At 39.5% G+C, this 12,559-nt stretch overlaps 1 protein-coding gene across 2 annotated transcripts in view; it reads left to right on the forward strand.

Annotated features, from left to right (window-relative positions):
* Positions 1-12,559, forward strand: part of ZCCHC17 (zinc finger CCHC-type containing 17) — a 54,942-nt gene that overhangs the window by 23,162 nt on the left and 19,221 nt on the right. For both annotated transcript variants that reach the window (XM_032643888.1, XM_032643896.1), the window contains exons 4-6: positions 2,730-2,830; positions 4,500-4,591; positions 11,129-11,229. In XM_032643888.1, coding sequence (XP_032499779.1) covers positions 2,730-2,830; positions 4,500-4,591; positions 11,129-11,229 — 294 coding nt within the window. The remainder of the gene's footprint in view (positions 1-2,729; positions 2,831-4,499; positions 4,592-11,128; positions 11,230-12,559) is intronic.

Below are 12,559 nucleotides of genomic sequence, written 5' to 3' on the forward strand. Positions count from 1 at the left end.
CTCTTCGGATTTTCCATTTAGGTTACTCTGCTCATTACATGATCATGAAAAAGAAAAAAGCCCAGCTCCATGAATTTTATCCAATTTAGAGATTATGTGATGGTCTAAAATTTTAAACATGGGTTATATAATGTATATAGAATATTTTGGTTCCTGGGGTATTGAACGATAGATAGGCTATCAACCTCCAGAATCAGCTGAATTAGGTCTGAGAGACCCAATAACCATGATCAGAGAAAGCAGTGGCTTCCCACAGGAGCTCCAGACACAGAGGGTAGATATTTTGAGTTACAGGCATGTGCTGACAACTTTGCGTATGCATGTGTGTGAGAGAGAGACTGAGAATAAAGGTTAGTAATTCTCTCAGGAAACTTCAGGTAGGGCAGGTTTTTTGGACATAAATCTTTGTTTGACTTGTCAAGTTTTTTCTTTAGATTACTGGATTATTTTCATTCAAAATAATTGTTTATTATATTCATTTCCCTCAATATAGTTTTCTCTATTAAAACATCTGAAAATAAAACATTAACCTGCGATCCATAGCAGTTTAGATTATTTCTTTCTAATTTTTAGAATTTGTGTTAAGCATTTTTATTATTTAAATGAGAAAATGCTAGTTGCCTACAATGCTTGGCACATAGTAGGCACTCAATAAATATTTACAAAAGAGTGAATTATTGATGTATTTTTACATAATCTTTTGAACATTGTTTTTAATGGGCCAAGTAGCTGTACCATAGTTGACTTAACCATTACCCTATTGCTAGATATTAGGTTGTTTCTAATTTTTTTCTGTCTTAAAAATACATTGAATATTTTGATATAGATCACTTTTCTAGGTGCATATAGATTTTTCTGTGTATAAGATTATTTTTTTAGTCTCAGAAGTGATTATGGGTCAAGTTAATTATTAGAACTCTTGGTCGCAAGGGACAAAAATACAGGAGAAACGTTTTGTCTAATTTAGCTGGGGAGTAAATTTACCTTCCCCGTGGCTGGATCAGGTGCTCAGTTTATGCCTTCAGGGCTTTGGTCGCTTGTTTATGCAGCCTCTTCTTTTGCTTCCCTCTGGCTTACTCTTGCCGCCTGGTGGTAAAGATGAGCATTGGTAACTTTCTGTAGTTTATAATCCTGACAAAAGGCTTGAGAAAGTGGATTTGATTTAGCTAGCATCTTGTGTCTGTCCCTGAACCAATCAATTGTTGTGGCCTGGGGAATGAAGTAACTTGATTGACTACGCCTGTGTCATGTGCTCACAGCTGGGGGTCAGATCAGCTCCAACCAAATTACAAGGACTGACCAGATTATTTTAGAATGTAGGGAAGGTGGTTCTCCCAGAAAAGGACCTTGGACAGACAAGGAAAAGTATTTAATTTTATTAAATATTTTTATCACTCTTGATAGCCATTGCTAAATGGTTTCTAAAGATTTATATTAGCCTCAGAAATATTTCTTATTTTAATATACTCATATCAACATTGGATATTATCTTCTAAATATTTTGCTAATTTAATAGATTAAAAATGTCACCTTGTTTATATTTACTTTTTTCACTTATCATAATTATTTTCTGTAACTGTAATTTAAATGGCTGCTTACTCCTTTCTTTTTTGCTTTGGCTGCGTTGGGTCTTCGTTGCTGCGTGCAGGCTTTCTGTAGTTGGGGCGAGCAGGGGCTACTCTTCGTTGCAGTGCGTGGGCTTCTCATTGCGGTGGCTTCGGTTGTTGCGGAGCACGGGCTCTAGGCGTGCGGACTTCAGTAGTTGTGGCTCACGGGCTCTAGAGCACAGGCTCAGTAGTTGTGGCGCACGGGCTTAGTTGCTCTGCGGCACGTGGGAGCTTCCCGAACCAGGGCTCGAACCCTGTCCCCGGCATTGGCAGGCGGATTCTTAACCACTGCGCCACCAGGGAAGTCCCTGTTGACTCTTTTTTGAAGATTTATCATAATTTACCAAGCTGTTTTCCAATTATTTGTCGTTTAGATTGTTTCGTAATTTTTATTTTTAACCTTGGTAGGTAATAATACTGCAAGTATTTTTTTTTTTTACATCTTTATTGGAGTATAATTGCTTTACAATGGTGTGTTAGTTTCTGCAAGTATTTTTATATGCCATAGATTTTTGCCTCTACTGAGTTTTTCTTTTGGAAAAATTCCAATGGTGATATTCTTGCATCAAAGGTATAAACATCTCCATGCCCTTTGTTTTCAAAGAATTTTACCAACTTGTATTTTTACCAGTATTATATAAATATAGTTGTTGTATTACATCTGTACTAACATTAAACACTATTTTAAAGAATATTTGTTTGTTGATTAGGTATAAAAAGTGATCTCAAATTGTTTTTTTGAATAAGTTTATTTTTGGCTGTGTTGGGTCTTCGTTGCTGCACGTGGGCTTTCTCTAGTTGCAGCGAGCAGGGGCTACTCTTGTTGCGGAGCCTGGGCTCTAGACGTGCGGGCTTCAGTAGTTGTGACATGCAGGCTTAGTTGCTCCGTGGCATGTGGGATCTTCCCGGACCAGGGATCGAAACCGTGTTCGATCCCTGCAGTGGCAGGCGGATTCTTAACCACTGCGCCACCAGGGAAGTCCTCAAATTGTTTTAATTTGCACTTTTAAATTAATGAAACCTTTTTCAGTGAATCTCCAACTCTTCTCCTTACTGTGTTATTTAGAGTATGAATACCAGACATGCCCTGTGCCTTATTTTATTTCTTCTTCTTGTGCTCAGGTCTGGTCCATCGAACTCACATGTCATCCTGTCGCGTGGATAAGCCCTCTGAGATAGTAGATGTCGGAGACAAAGTGTGGGTGAAGCTTATTGGACGAGAGGTAAAGTTCTGTGCAACTTTAACTTATTAGAAAGGATTAGGAAAAGCTGGGATTTTCGTAGTATTTCATGATGATGTTTCATGAGTGTGTATGCATTGTTAACCATGGCTGATAATCTTATTTTTGAATCCTGCCACTGTAATCTGACTTGAATTTAAACCTTTGGGCTGTCTGTCATGCAAACTCAGAAGGAACGTTGTGAACTGTATGTAATAAGTGTGGTGCAATAAGTACATGTTTATAAAACTTCCTTCCCTGAAGTTCACCCACATGGTGGGTGTGAAGAAAATACCAAAAAAGTAAAGAACCAAAAAGAGAGAAGAAAACTTAATCTATGAAACTATCTTTTAGTAGAAATCTTCCAGATGGACTTCAATCTGGACCAAAGCAAAAAGGGGCATAGAGTTTACAGTCATTTTTTCCATTTTACCTGGCACCATGCAATGTGAGGGAAATGAGAAAGCACTGGAGGATCCTGTTAACAGCAACTCACTTGAGGGTCTGCGGGTGTGGACAAACCACAGGAGAGATGTGCACATACACTGAGACCTGCTCTTTTACCAGAGAATGGCAGGGGAGACAGGCCTGAAAGAGATATTATTCGACAGTATTTGAGTGCTTATTATGTACTAGGTCTGAGGGATACAAGAATCAGATGTAAATGACTCCAGTGGTTATGGAACTTATATAGATTATAACTGGAGGAGACAAATAAAAAGTAAGCAAGCTAAAATAATTAAAAATAATTATAAGTTATAGTAAGTGCTCTAATAGGTTCAAACAATGTGGAGGTAGATTTAGATAAAGTGGTCAGGAACGGGCTTTCTGCGGGGATGGTATATGAGCTGAGACCCAAAGGAAAAGGAACTAGTCATGTGAAATGTTAGGAAAAGAATATTCCAGGCAAAGAGAATAGCTAATACAAAGACCCCAAAGTGAAGAGGGCCTTCAAATGCTGGAGGAAGCAAAAGAAGACCAATGTGGCTAACAACTGTCTTCACATTTAAAGATGCTCTTAATTGTTTTCATGTTTTGTTTTGTTTTGTTTCTTTGCGGTACGCGGGCCTCTGACTGTTGCGGCCTCTCCCGTTGCGGAGCACAGGCTCCGGACATGCAGGCTCAGCGTCCATGGCTCACGGGCCCAGCCGCTCCGCGGCATGTGGGATCTTCCCGGACCGGGGCACGAACCCGTGTCCCCTGCATCGGCAGGCGGACTCTCAACTACTGCGCCACCAGGGAAGCCCCTGTTTTCATGTTTAAAAAGCTTTTAGACGAAGTCCAAAAGGAGATCTAGTCCACTGGAATGTTCTGAAACCTATTCCGTGCTCATGGATCTCTGAACAGATTATTATGCTGAACTATCTAAAAGAAACAGCTTTTATTTTCTTCCTGGTTACTTCCACAGGCCCCAGATTTCTGAGCAACCATTTTTGTCTTTCCCCCGAGGAGGGTCAAGAATGATAAGAAAACCATTTCCTAAAATGCTTTTGCCATAGGATCTGCCTGTTATGCTTATTAGTACCCGCAATGTTCAGAGCACAGGACCTTGGCCATAAGAGGAACTCAGTGTTTGTTACATGATAAAAACTTCAATTCTTCGATAATTTTAGACCAGCAGTCTAAATGATGTACTTTGAGCTTTTGCTGACTTTGCTTTTGTTTTTTTCAGATGAAAAATGATAGGATAAAAGTATCCCTCTCCATGAAGGTTGTCAACCAAGGGACTGGGAAGGACCTTGACCCCAACAACGTTATCATTGAGTAGGTAAAATGTTTGGAAAGGCTAAAATCCTTCTACTTCTCAAACCACAGAATGCTGTAGTGAATCAGGCCCACTTGGGAACTCTACTATTTGTAGGCTATGATACTGATGAGTTATGTGACCTTTGTGAGCTTTGGTTTTTAGAGGTATAAAGTGTTAAAGATAACACATTACTGCATAGAGTTCTCAGATGAAATGCTAACATGCACCTCCTAGCATAGAAGTGCACTGTCAGTGGTTTCATTTCCTTCCCCTTATTCTTTTTCAGCTTCTGACCTTTAACCAGTTAGCCAACAAGCATTCATCATGAGATATTTGTTATTTGCCTTTCTCCTAGCTCTGGGACTGAAAAAAGGCAGAGACCATGTAGGAGGAATAACTCCAGTGGGGTTTTAGACTCCTGCATCTTGGGATATGCTGTGTTCTGAACACAGCACCTTACTTTCACTGGCTCTTCTGACCTTTCATTTATGAATGGAAAATTTTCTCTGTAGGATACTGGCTGGTGATACAGGGAATTTGCTGTCTCAAAATCTTTCTTGAATATAGGCATACTTTGGAGATACTGTGGGTTCAGTTCTGGACCATCACAATAAAGCAAATATCTTAATAAAGTAAATCGCATGAATTTTTTGGTTTCCCAGTGCATATAAAAGTAATGTTTACACTATATTGTAGTCTATTAAGTGTGCAATAGCATAATGTCTAAAAAACAGTGTATGTACCTTAATTAAAAAATACTTCATTGCTTAAAAAATGCTCAAACAATGACAGTAGTAACATCAAAGATCTCTGATCAGAGATCACCATAACAAATATAATAATAATAATAATGAAAAAGTGTGAAATATTGCAAAATTACCAAATTTGATACAGAGACATAAAGTGAGCAAATACTGTTGGAAAAATAGTGCCAGTAGACTTGCTCAACGCAGGGTTGCCACAGACCTTCAAATTGTAGAAATCGCAATATCTGTGAAGCTCAATAAAACAAGGGGATACCTGTATATGCCAGTGGTTTCTAACCAGGGGTTCCTAGGTCGCTAATATCCCTTGAAGGAGTCTTGGGGGTTTATGAACTGTTTCAAGTATTTCAGAAAGCCAACTAAAAAATCATACATTTATCCTCAGGTTAACCATGACATTATTTCACTGCTTCTGATGATAAAATATCACATTCTTTATCTCATGCTAATTGGATGCTCTTAATGGCCATCATGTTATTATTTTTTTAAAAATAAGAAATGTTGTTTGAGTGGGATCTTGGCGGCACAATGTTTGGAAACCCTTAGGTTTATAGTTCTGAGCAAAATCATTTTGGATATGAAGGAAATTTACCTAAAAGGAAGGGAAATGATATTTATTGAATACATACTATGTGCCAGGCATTATGCCAGGTGGTTTGTGTACATCAGTGCATCTAATTCTCATAACAACCTGCAAAGTGGGTGTTATCTCCATTTTACTTTATTTTCTTAGTTTTAGCTTGATGCTTGGTGATAATTTGCCTGTGGGTATATAACACTTTCCATTTACATTAGAAATCTTTTATAACTCTGAGCTCAGAAATGTTATTTAAGTCTGGCATTTACTGATTGCATTGTAATAAATTACTTCTGCTCCAAAGAATCCTGTCTATACAGACTCATTAAAAGCAGTGAAATTTCCCAAAGCCACCTTTATAAGGATAAAATATAAAACAAGTAAGATATAAGAGCTACTTCTCTTTCTCACAACAAGGGAGGGGAAGGGAAAGGACCCCCTGGTTTTATGATGAATGTGTCTTTATGTATGGACTACTTCTAGTAATGACTAAGTGACCGAACAGTAACTTTTGTTGTAAACTATTTCTAGACTGCATCTAGGAAAGAAGCATGGCATAGTGGAATGATGACAGGTTTTAGAGTTAGACTTGAATCAGAAAGAGTCCTAGTTCTGCCACAAGCTAGTATACCACCCTGAGCAGATTAGCTAGCCTCTTTGAACCTCAGCTTCTTCAAAATGGAGGTAATGACACCTACATCTTAGAAATGATGGGATGATTTAAATAAAATCTTGTTTATAAAGAGCCTAATTGTCTAATCTATAGTAGAAACTTAACACATAGTGGCTACTTGTAGTTATTGTTTTAAAATGTTTCTTTGTTTTTCCTCTAATATCTGAGATTATCATACCCTTTCTTTTGAAAGGATATATAAAACCCATGAGGCAGAGGCCACATCTTATCTCCCATAGTGCCTAATGTATAGTAGTCGTTAAGTTAGTGCATCCATTTACTCATTATTCAACAAATATTTACTGGGCTCATATTCTATGTGAGGTATAATGGCAATACCAAGGTTTCTGCCTAAGGACCTTACTGCCTAGTGTAATTATGCAAATAACTTTAATTTTAAGACAACATGTAATAAATGTTAAAAGAGTGTTTTAAAGGAAGGATTCTAGGAATTAGCTTGAAGAGGAAGAGTTGATATTAGGCCCTGATGGTCAGAGAAGACATGGCAATTGAGCTAGGTCTTGAAGAATGGATAAGACTTTGTCAGGCAGCAGGGGAAAGAATAGTATTCCAGGCAGAAGAAATAGTCTGAGGAAAGGAATGAGGCAGGAAAGCACATGGCAATTCAGGAGTCTTGTTTAAGGAAAGAAGAGGGTATGGTCAGGTGCTAGAATGTAGGGCTTGAAAGATACATTGGGGTCAGATTGTGAACAGCTTTGAATAGCAGTCAAAGAATATGAATGATTTTTAAAGCCTTTGAGTGGGAGAGACTCCTGAGCAGATTATTCTCTCCAGGTACCCCATTCTCTGGCCTCACCCTATTAGGCTCAGTATCTTCATGCTACACAGCTACACAGAGTTTGTCAACTACCTTTCATTTTTCATCAAAATCTAGCTGTCTTATATTTCATTCCCTCAGGCTCCAAAGTATTGACGAGGTCATCTAATAAGTGAATCTGCAAATGGAAAGGGGTTAAATGCAGTGTCCAGTTAGGTTTAGCCGGCGTAGTATAGTCTTTAGAAAGAGCATTTATGTTTCGCCACACTGTAATTGTCCATTTATATATCTCTTTCCACTGGTAGACTATCTACCATGTCCTATCATTTTAATGTATTTACTCATATCATTGTACTAGCACTGGTGCTTGCCACTTATTAAACTTAAAAAAAAAAAAGAAAGATTAATCCAACTATGTGTGCTGGATGGATTAGAGGCAGGGAGACCAGTAAATGAATTATTACTGTTTAGGTGAAATGTAATGAAGCCTAAACTAGCATGATGGCAATAAGGACAGAAAGGGAGACAGGTGGTGAGTGACACATTTGTGGAATTGGGCGTTAGGTGGGAGGTATGATTCGGCTTATAGTATTTTTGAATCTGCAGTGTATTGGAATTCATTATAGTGAGGGTTTGATTAAGCTGCAACTCATAGTCACTTGAAACTCAGTTCTACAAATAAGGACATCCGAAAACAATGGAGTTTTCATGACTGTTCAAGTTATGTCCCCAAGATCCTGCCTTGGTGGGGTTTTCTGTTCGTTTGTTTGTCTAATTTTATTTTATTGTGGTGAGAACATTTAACGTGAGATCTACCCTCTTAAGAAATATTTAAGTGTATAATAGTATTGTTGACTATACATACAATGTTGTACATTAGATCTCCAGAACTCACTCATCTTCCTTAACTAAAACTTTATGCCTGTTGTTAAGTAACTCACTCACATTTACTTCTCCACTCTCCTTGCCTTGGTTTTTGTTATTCAAGCTTCACCCTTTGAACTGACCCTCTCGCATGACCCATACCAGACAGTAGACCTCCTGTCATTTGACTAAGATTCTTCTAGGGCAAAAGCTAGGGATTTGAACAGACATTTTCAGAACTTAAACCATATGCTTTTCTGGTCTGTCCCAACTGGGAAGCCACTAGTCACATAGGCTATTTAAATGTAAAGTAATTAAAAGTAAATAAAATTTGGGGGCTTCCCTGGTGGCGCAGTGGTTAAGAATCCGCCTGCCAATGACAATGACAGTGGCAGACAAAATAAATAAAATAAATAAATTTATTTTTTAAAAAAAGTAAATAAAATTTGGTATCCAATTCCTCAATCACTAACCACATTTGAAGTGCTCATTAGCCATAGACATAAAGTCAGACATAAATAGTCAGCAGTACAGACATAAATTTATAGAACTGTCCATCTTCACATTCTTTGGACAACACTATGCTAGATGGTGTGCTCTCTGCTCAGATTTAGAGAAGAACGTGACATAGACTTTACTATTCAAGTCCTGGTTGTGGTACAGAGGGTGAGGCAAAATGTAAACAAATCAGTAAAATAAAGTGAGTATTTAACTCTGCTTGTGGTAGAGTTTATAGAAGATACGAAATTTGAGCTGAACTTTAAAGAATGAATGGGACAGAATATGGAGTATCTTTATCCTCTCTTTTTTCTCTTGAGCCCACATATCCCATGAAACTGTTGGCTGAAATTTGTGAAGTGAGTAGCTCTGTTTTGCTTTGATATTGTTATCCTGCATTTCTCTGGGTAATGTGGCTCTTCTGGCAGAATATTTCTGGTTTTGCTGGACTCTACAGAGACCTGGTTGGAAAATCTTAGGTGAAGTCAGAGGTCAAAGTTAAAGACATTCAGGTAAAGAAAAATATTTTGGATGAAGAACAAAGAAATTTCACCAAGCTTTCTTTTTTTAATTTTTAAAAATATATTTTATTTATTTATTTATGGCTGCGTTGGGTCTTCGTTGCTGCGCGTGGGCTTTCTCTAGTTGCGGTGAGCGGGGGCTGCTCTTCATTGTGGTGCGTGGGCTTCTCATTGTCATGGCTTCTCTTGTTGCGGAGCACAGGCTCTAGGCATGTGGGCTTCAGTAGTTGTGGCTCACGGGCTCTAGAGCACAGGCTCAATAGTTGTGGCGCTTGGACTTAGCTGCTCTGCAGCATGTGGGATCTTCCCGGACCAGGGATCGAACCCATGTCCCCGGCATTGGCAGGCAGATTCTTAACCACTGCGCCACCGGGGAAGCCCCAACAAGCATTTATTGATGCTGTTGCTTGCCAAACCTTGGGCTGAGGTGCTAAGGAAACAAACACAAGTAAGATATTTTTTAAACAGGCCCACGATCTAGAGAAGAAACAACTCTGTGGTGTGATATGTGCTAGGATTGACATGTGTATAGGATACAGTTAGAGTCTCAAAGAAAGAATGATCAGGAGTGATACTCTTCAATTAAACATTTTCTAAGAGTACTCTGTGCAGGTACTGTGTGTTATAGTAAAGGTAAAAACTAAGAGCTATGACAACTAGGGTACTTTGGCTCTTCTGGTAGGAGTGTAATTGGTAAACACACTGTCTGGCAGTGTCTACTAAGGCAGATGCCCTACAACCCAGTAGTTCCCCTCCTACGTGGAACTAGGCATTTCCCAAAGGAATGCATATACATATATATATGTTCACCAAAAGACGTGTGCTAGAAAGTTCACAGAAGCACTTTCATGATGGAAATTACTCACATACCCATCAACAGCAAAATACTTTGCAGCAATGAGAATAGTTGATCCACAACTACACACAACATTTGGTTGGATCTCACAAAGTAGCGAAAGGAGCCAGACACAGAAGGGCCCATGCTCTGATTCTGTTGATATAATTTACAAAAATAGGTAAAACTAATCTATGCTGTTAGAAACTAGAGTAGTAGCTACCCTTGGGGGAAGCACCGTGACTAGAGGGGCTTCGGAGGTGCTGGTGATATTCTGCATCTTTATCTGAGTACTGGTTACTGGGATATTTCAAATTGTAAAAATCAGTGAAGCTGTATACTTGTGAACACTTTTCTGTATGTATTTTATACTTTGGTCAAATGTTTAGAATTTTTAAAAAGTGTTACGCGAATGTGAGCAGAGATTAATTCTGGCTGAGGGGCTCAGGGAAGATAACTGGTTAGAAGGAGGTGCAGTAACTGAGCTGAGCCTTGAAATGTTTGGGTGTAGTTAGGTGGTGAAGTGGGAGTAAAGAGGGGAAGCGGAGCATTTCAGAAAGAGGGAGCTGCCTGAGCAAAAGCAGTGAACCATCTGGGGAAGGTAAAATAGTCTGGTTTGCCTTGAGCATATTGTACAAGATGAGGCTGGGAAAGTAAGTTAGAGACAGACTGTGAAAGGCCTGGAATACCAAGGAGCTTGGACTTGATTTTCTAAGAAGTTTTTGAAGGTCTTTTAAACCCAGGAGTGACCTTGTAAGGATTGCAGGGGGCTTAGCAAGGTGAGTAATTATATATTCATCCCCTGTGCATCAGTGAGATGGAATCTAGTCTCATTCATAATTATTAATTCAGAGCCTTGTCCTGAATGAAAAAAATTTGTCATTTCATGTCATTTCTTTCACTGCCTGTTTCCTTATGCCCAGTGCTTTTCCTTTCTCCCTTCTACCTGACAAAAACAAAACAAAAAACAACATGGAGTATTAACTTGTAGTATCTCTGGCCATATCTCTTAAAAGGGCCAACAGTCAGTATCATTTCATACAGGCAAGAAGAGAGGCGGAGGCGGTCCTTCCAGGATTACACTGGGCAGAAGATCACCCTCGAGGCTGTCCTGAACACTACCTGCAAGAAGTGTGGCTGTAAAGGTAAGGCGAAGTCCCTGGTCGTTTCAGTTTTTCTCTCCTTGTGGTGGACCCTTTACGGGATGCGGGAAGCCCCTGGTGTGAGTTAGCTCACTGTGGTTTTTAGCCAAATGCTGGCCTCACCTGCTCATCTGCTGTTCCTACTAGACTCACATCAGAGTTCATGGCTTGTTGCTTTTTTCTGTTTCCTTTTCTGAATGCTGACCTGCCAGATACTACACCACCACCACTACTCCCCACTCTCTACGGGTGATGCCCTGCCTGGGCAAGGTCCCCCATGTACTACGCCAGGAGGGGTAAGAGTGTTGGATTATGATTAACACTCTAAATTAACACTCTAAATTTTTATCTCTAAGGATGATTATTGTTCTGCTGCAAAAATTAAGTGACTTGGAAATATATTCCTTAAGGATCCAAGTCAAGCTCTTTCTTGCTTATTACCTTTATCTCTATAACTTCAGAGTTCTGAATACAGTATCTTTTTAGTAATAAAGAATACAGGCTAGTCACTTCCTTTTAGCTTTGTTTCTTCAAGTTTCCTTCAGTCCTACTCAAATATTAAAGAGCTCTTTCAGCCTGACTTCCCTTGTTGGAGCTATAATGAGAGGTATTGCCAGCTTCTCGTTTTCAGAGTGACCTCAATTTGTCACCCCTTCTCCCTAGCCTTTCACCTACCCAACTCTCTTGACTTTTCTACAATGAGTGGTAGCAGATTTGTGCCCTGGTTCAGATCGTGGGGTTTAAGCCCCAATTTATCATTAATGTAGAGGGAGGAAGGGAAAAATAAAATAGAAAGAATACTTCCTCATGAGTATTGTGGGACCATTTCCAGCATAGATATTTGGAAAACTCTATGCTGTATTCTCCTTCCAGGCACCATCCCGCTTCTGGACTCCGAGTTGCAAAGTAGTTTACACATAGCTTTTTGATGACTTCATCAAATTCTTTGTGCCCCTGAGAGAGGGTCTACAAAGAGCTCAGACAAAACCAGCTGTGTAGCATCTGTTAAAGGGCCGCTTAATAGCAGTGTAGGCTCAGGGAGGGTGGGGTTCTCTTACCTTCAACTTGTGTCCACCAGGTGTTACATGAGGCAGAGAAGAATAATGAGAGATGGAATTTGGCCCAGGCAGGCCAAAGGTGGTTGGTTTTGATGCAGCCAGAAAGAGCACAGGGCAGGGAGGTATGAGACCTGGGGTAAGTTTTAGCTCTGCTGCTGTCTGTGTGACCTTGAGGTACTTCTCTACTCTGGGCCTTCATGTCCTCTGCAAATGCAGTGTTGGATTTGATGATCTCTCAGGCCCTTGCCAGACCTGACAGTCTGTGAATGTTGAGT

The sequence above is a fragment of the Phocoena sinus genome, chromosome 1 (assembly GCF_008692025.1).
Source record: "Phocoena sinus isolate mPhoSin1 chromosome 1, mPhoSin1.pri, whole genome shotgun sequence".
Taxonomy (NCBI): domain Eukaryota; kingdom Metazoa; phylum Chordata; class Mammalia; order Artiodactyla; family Phocoenidae; genus Phocoena; species Phocoena sinus.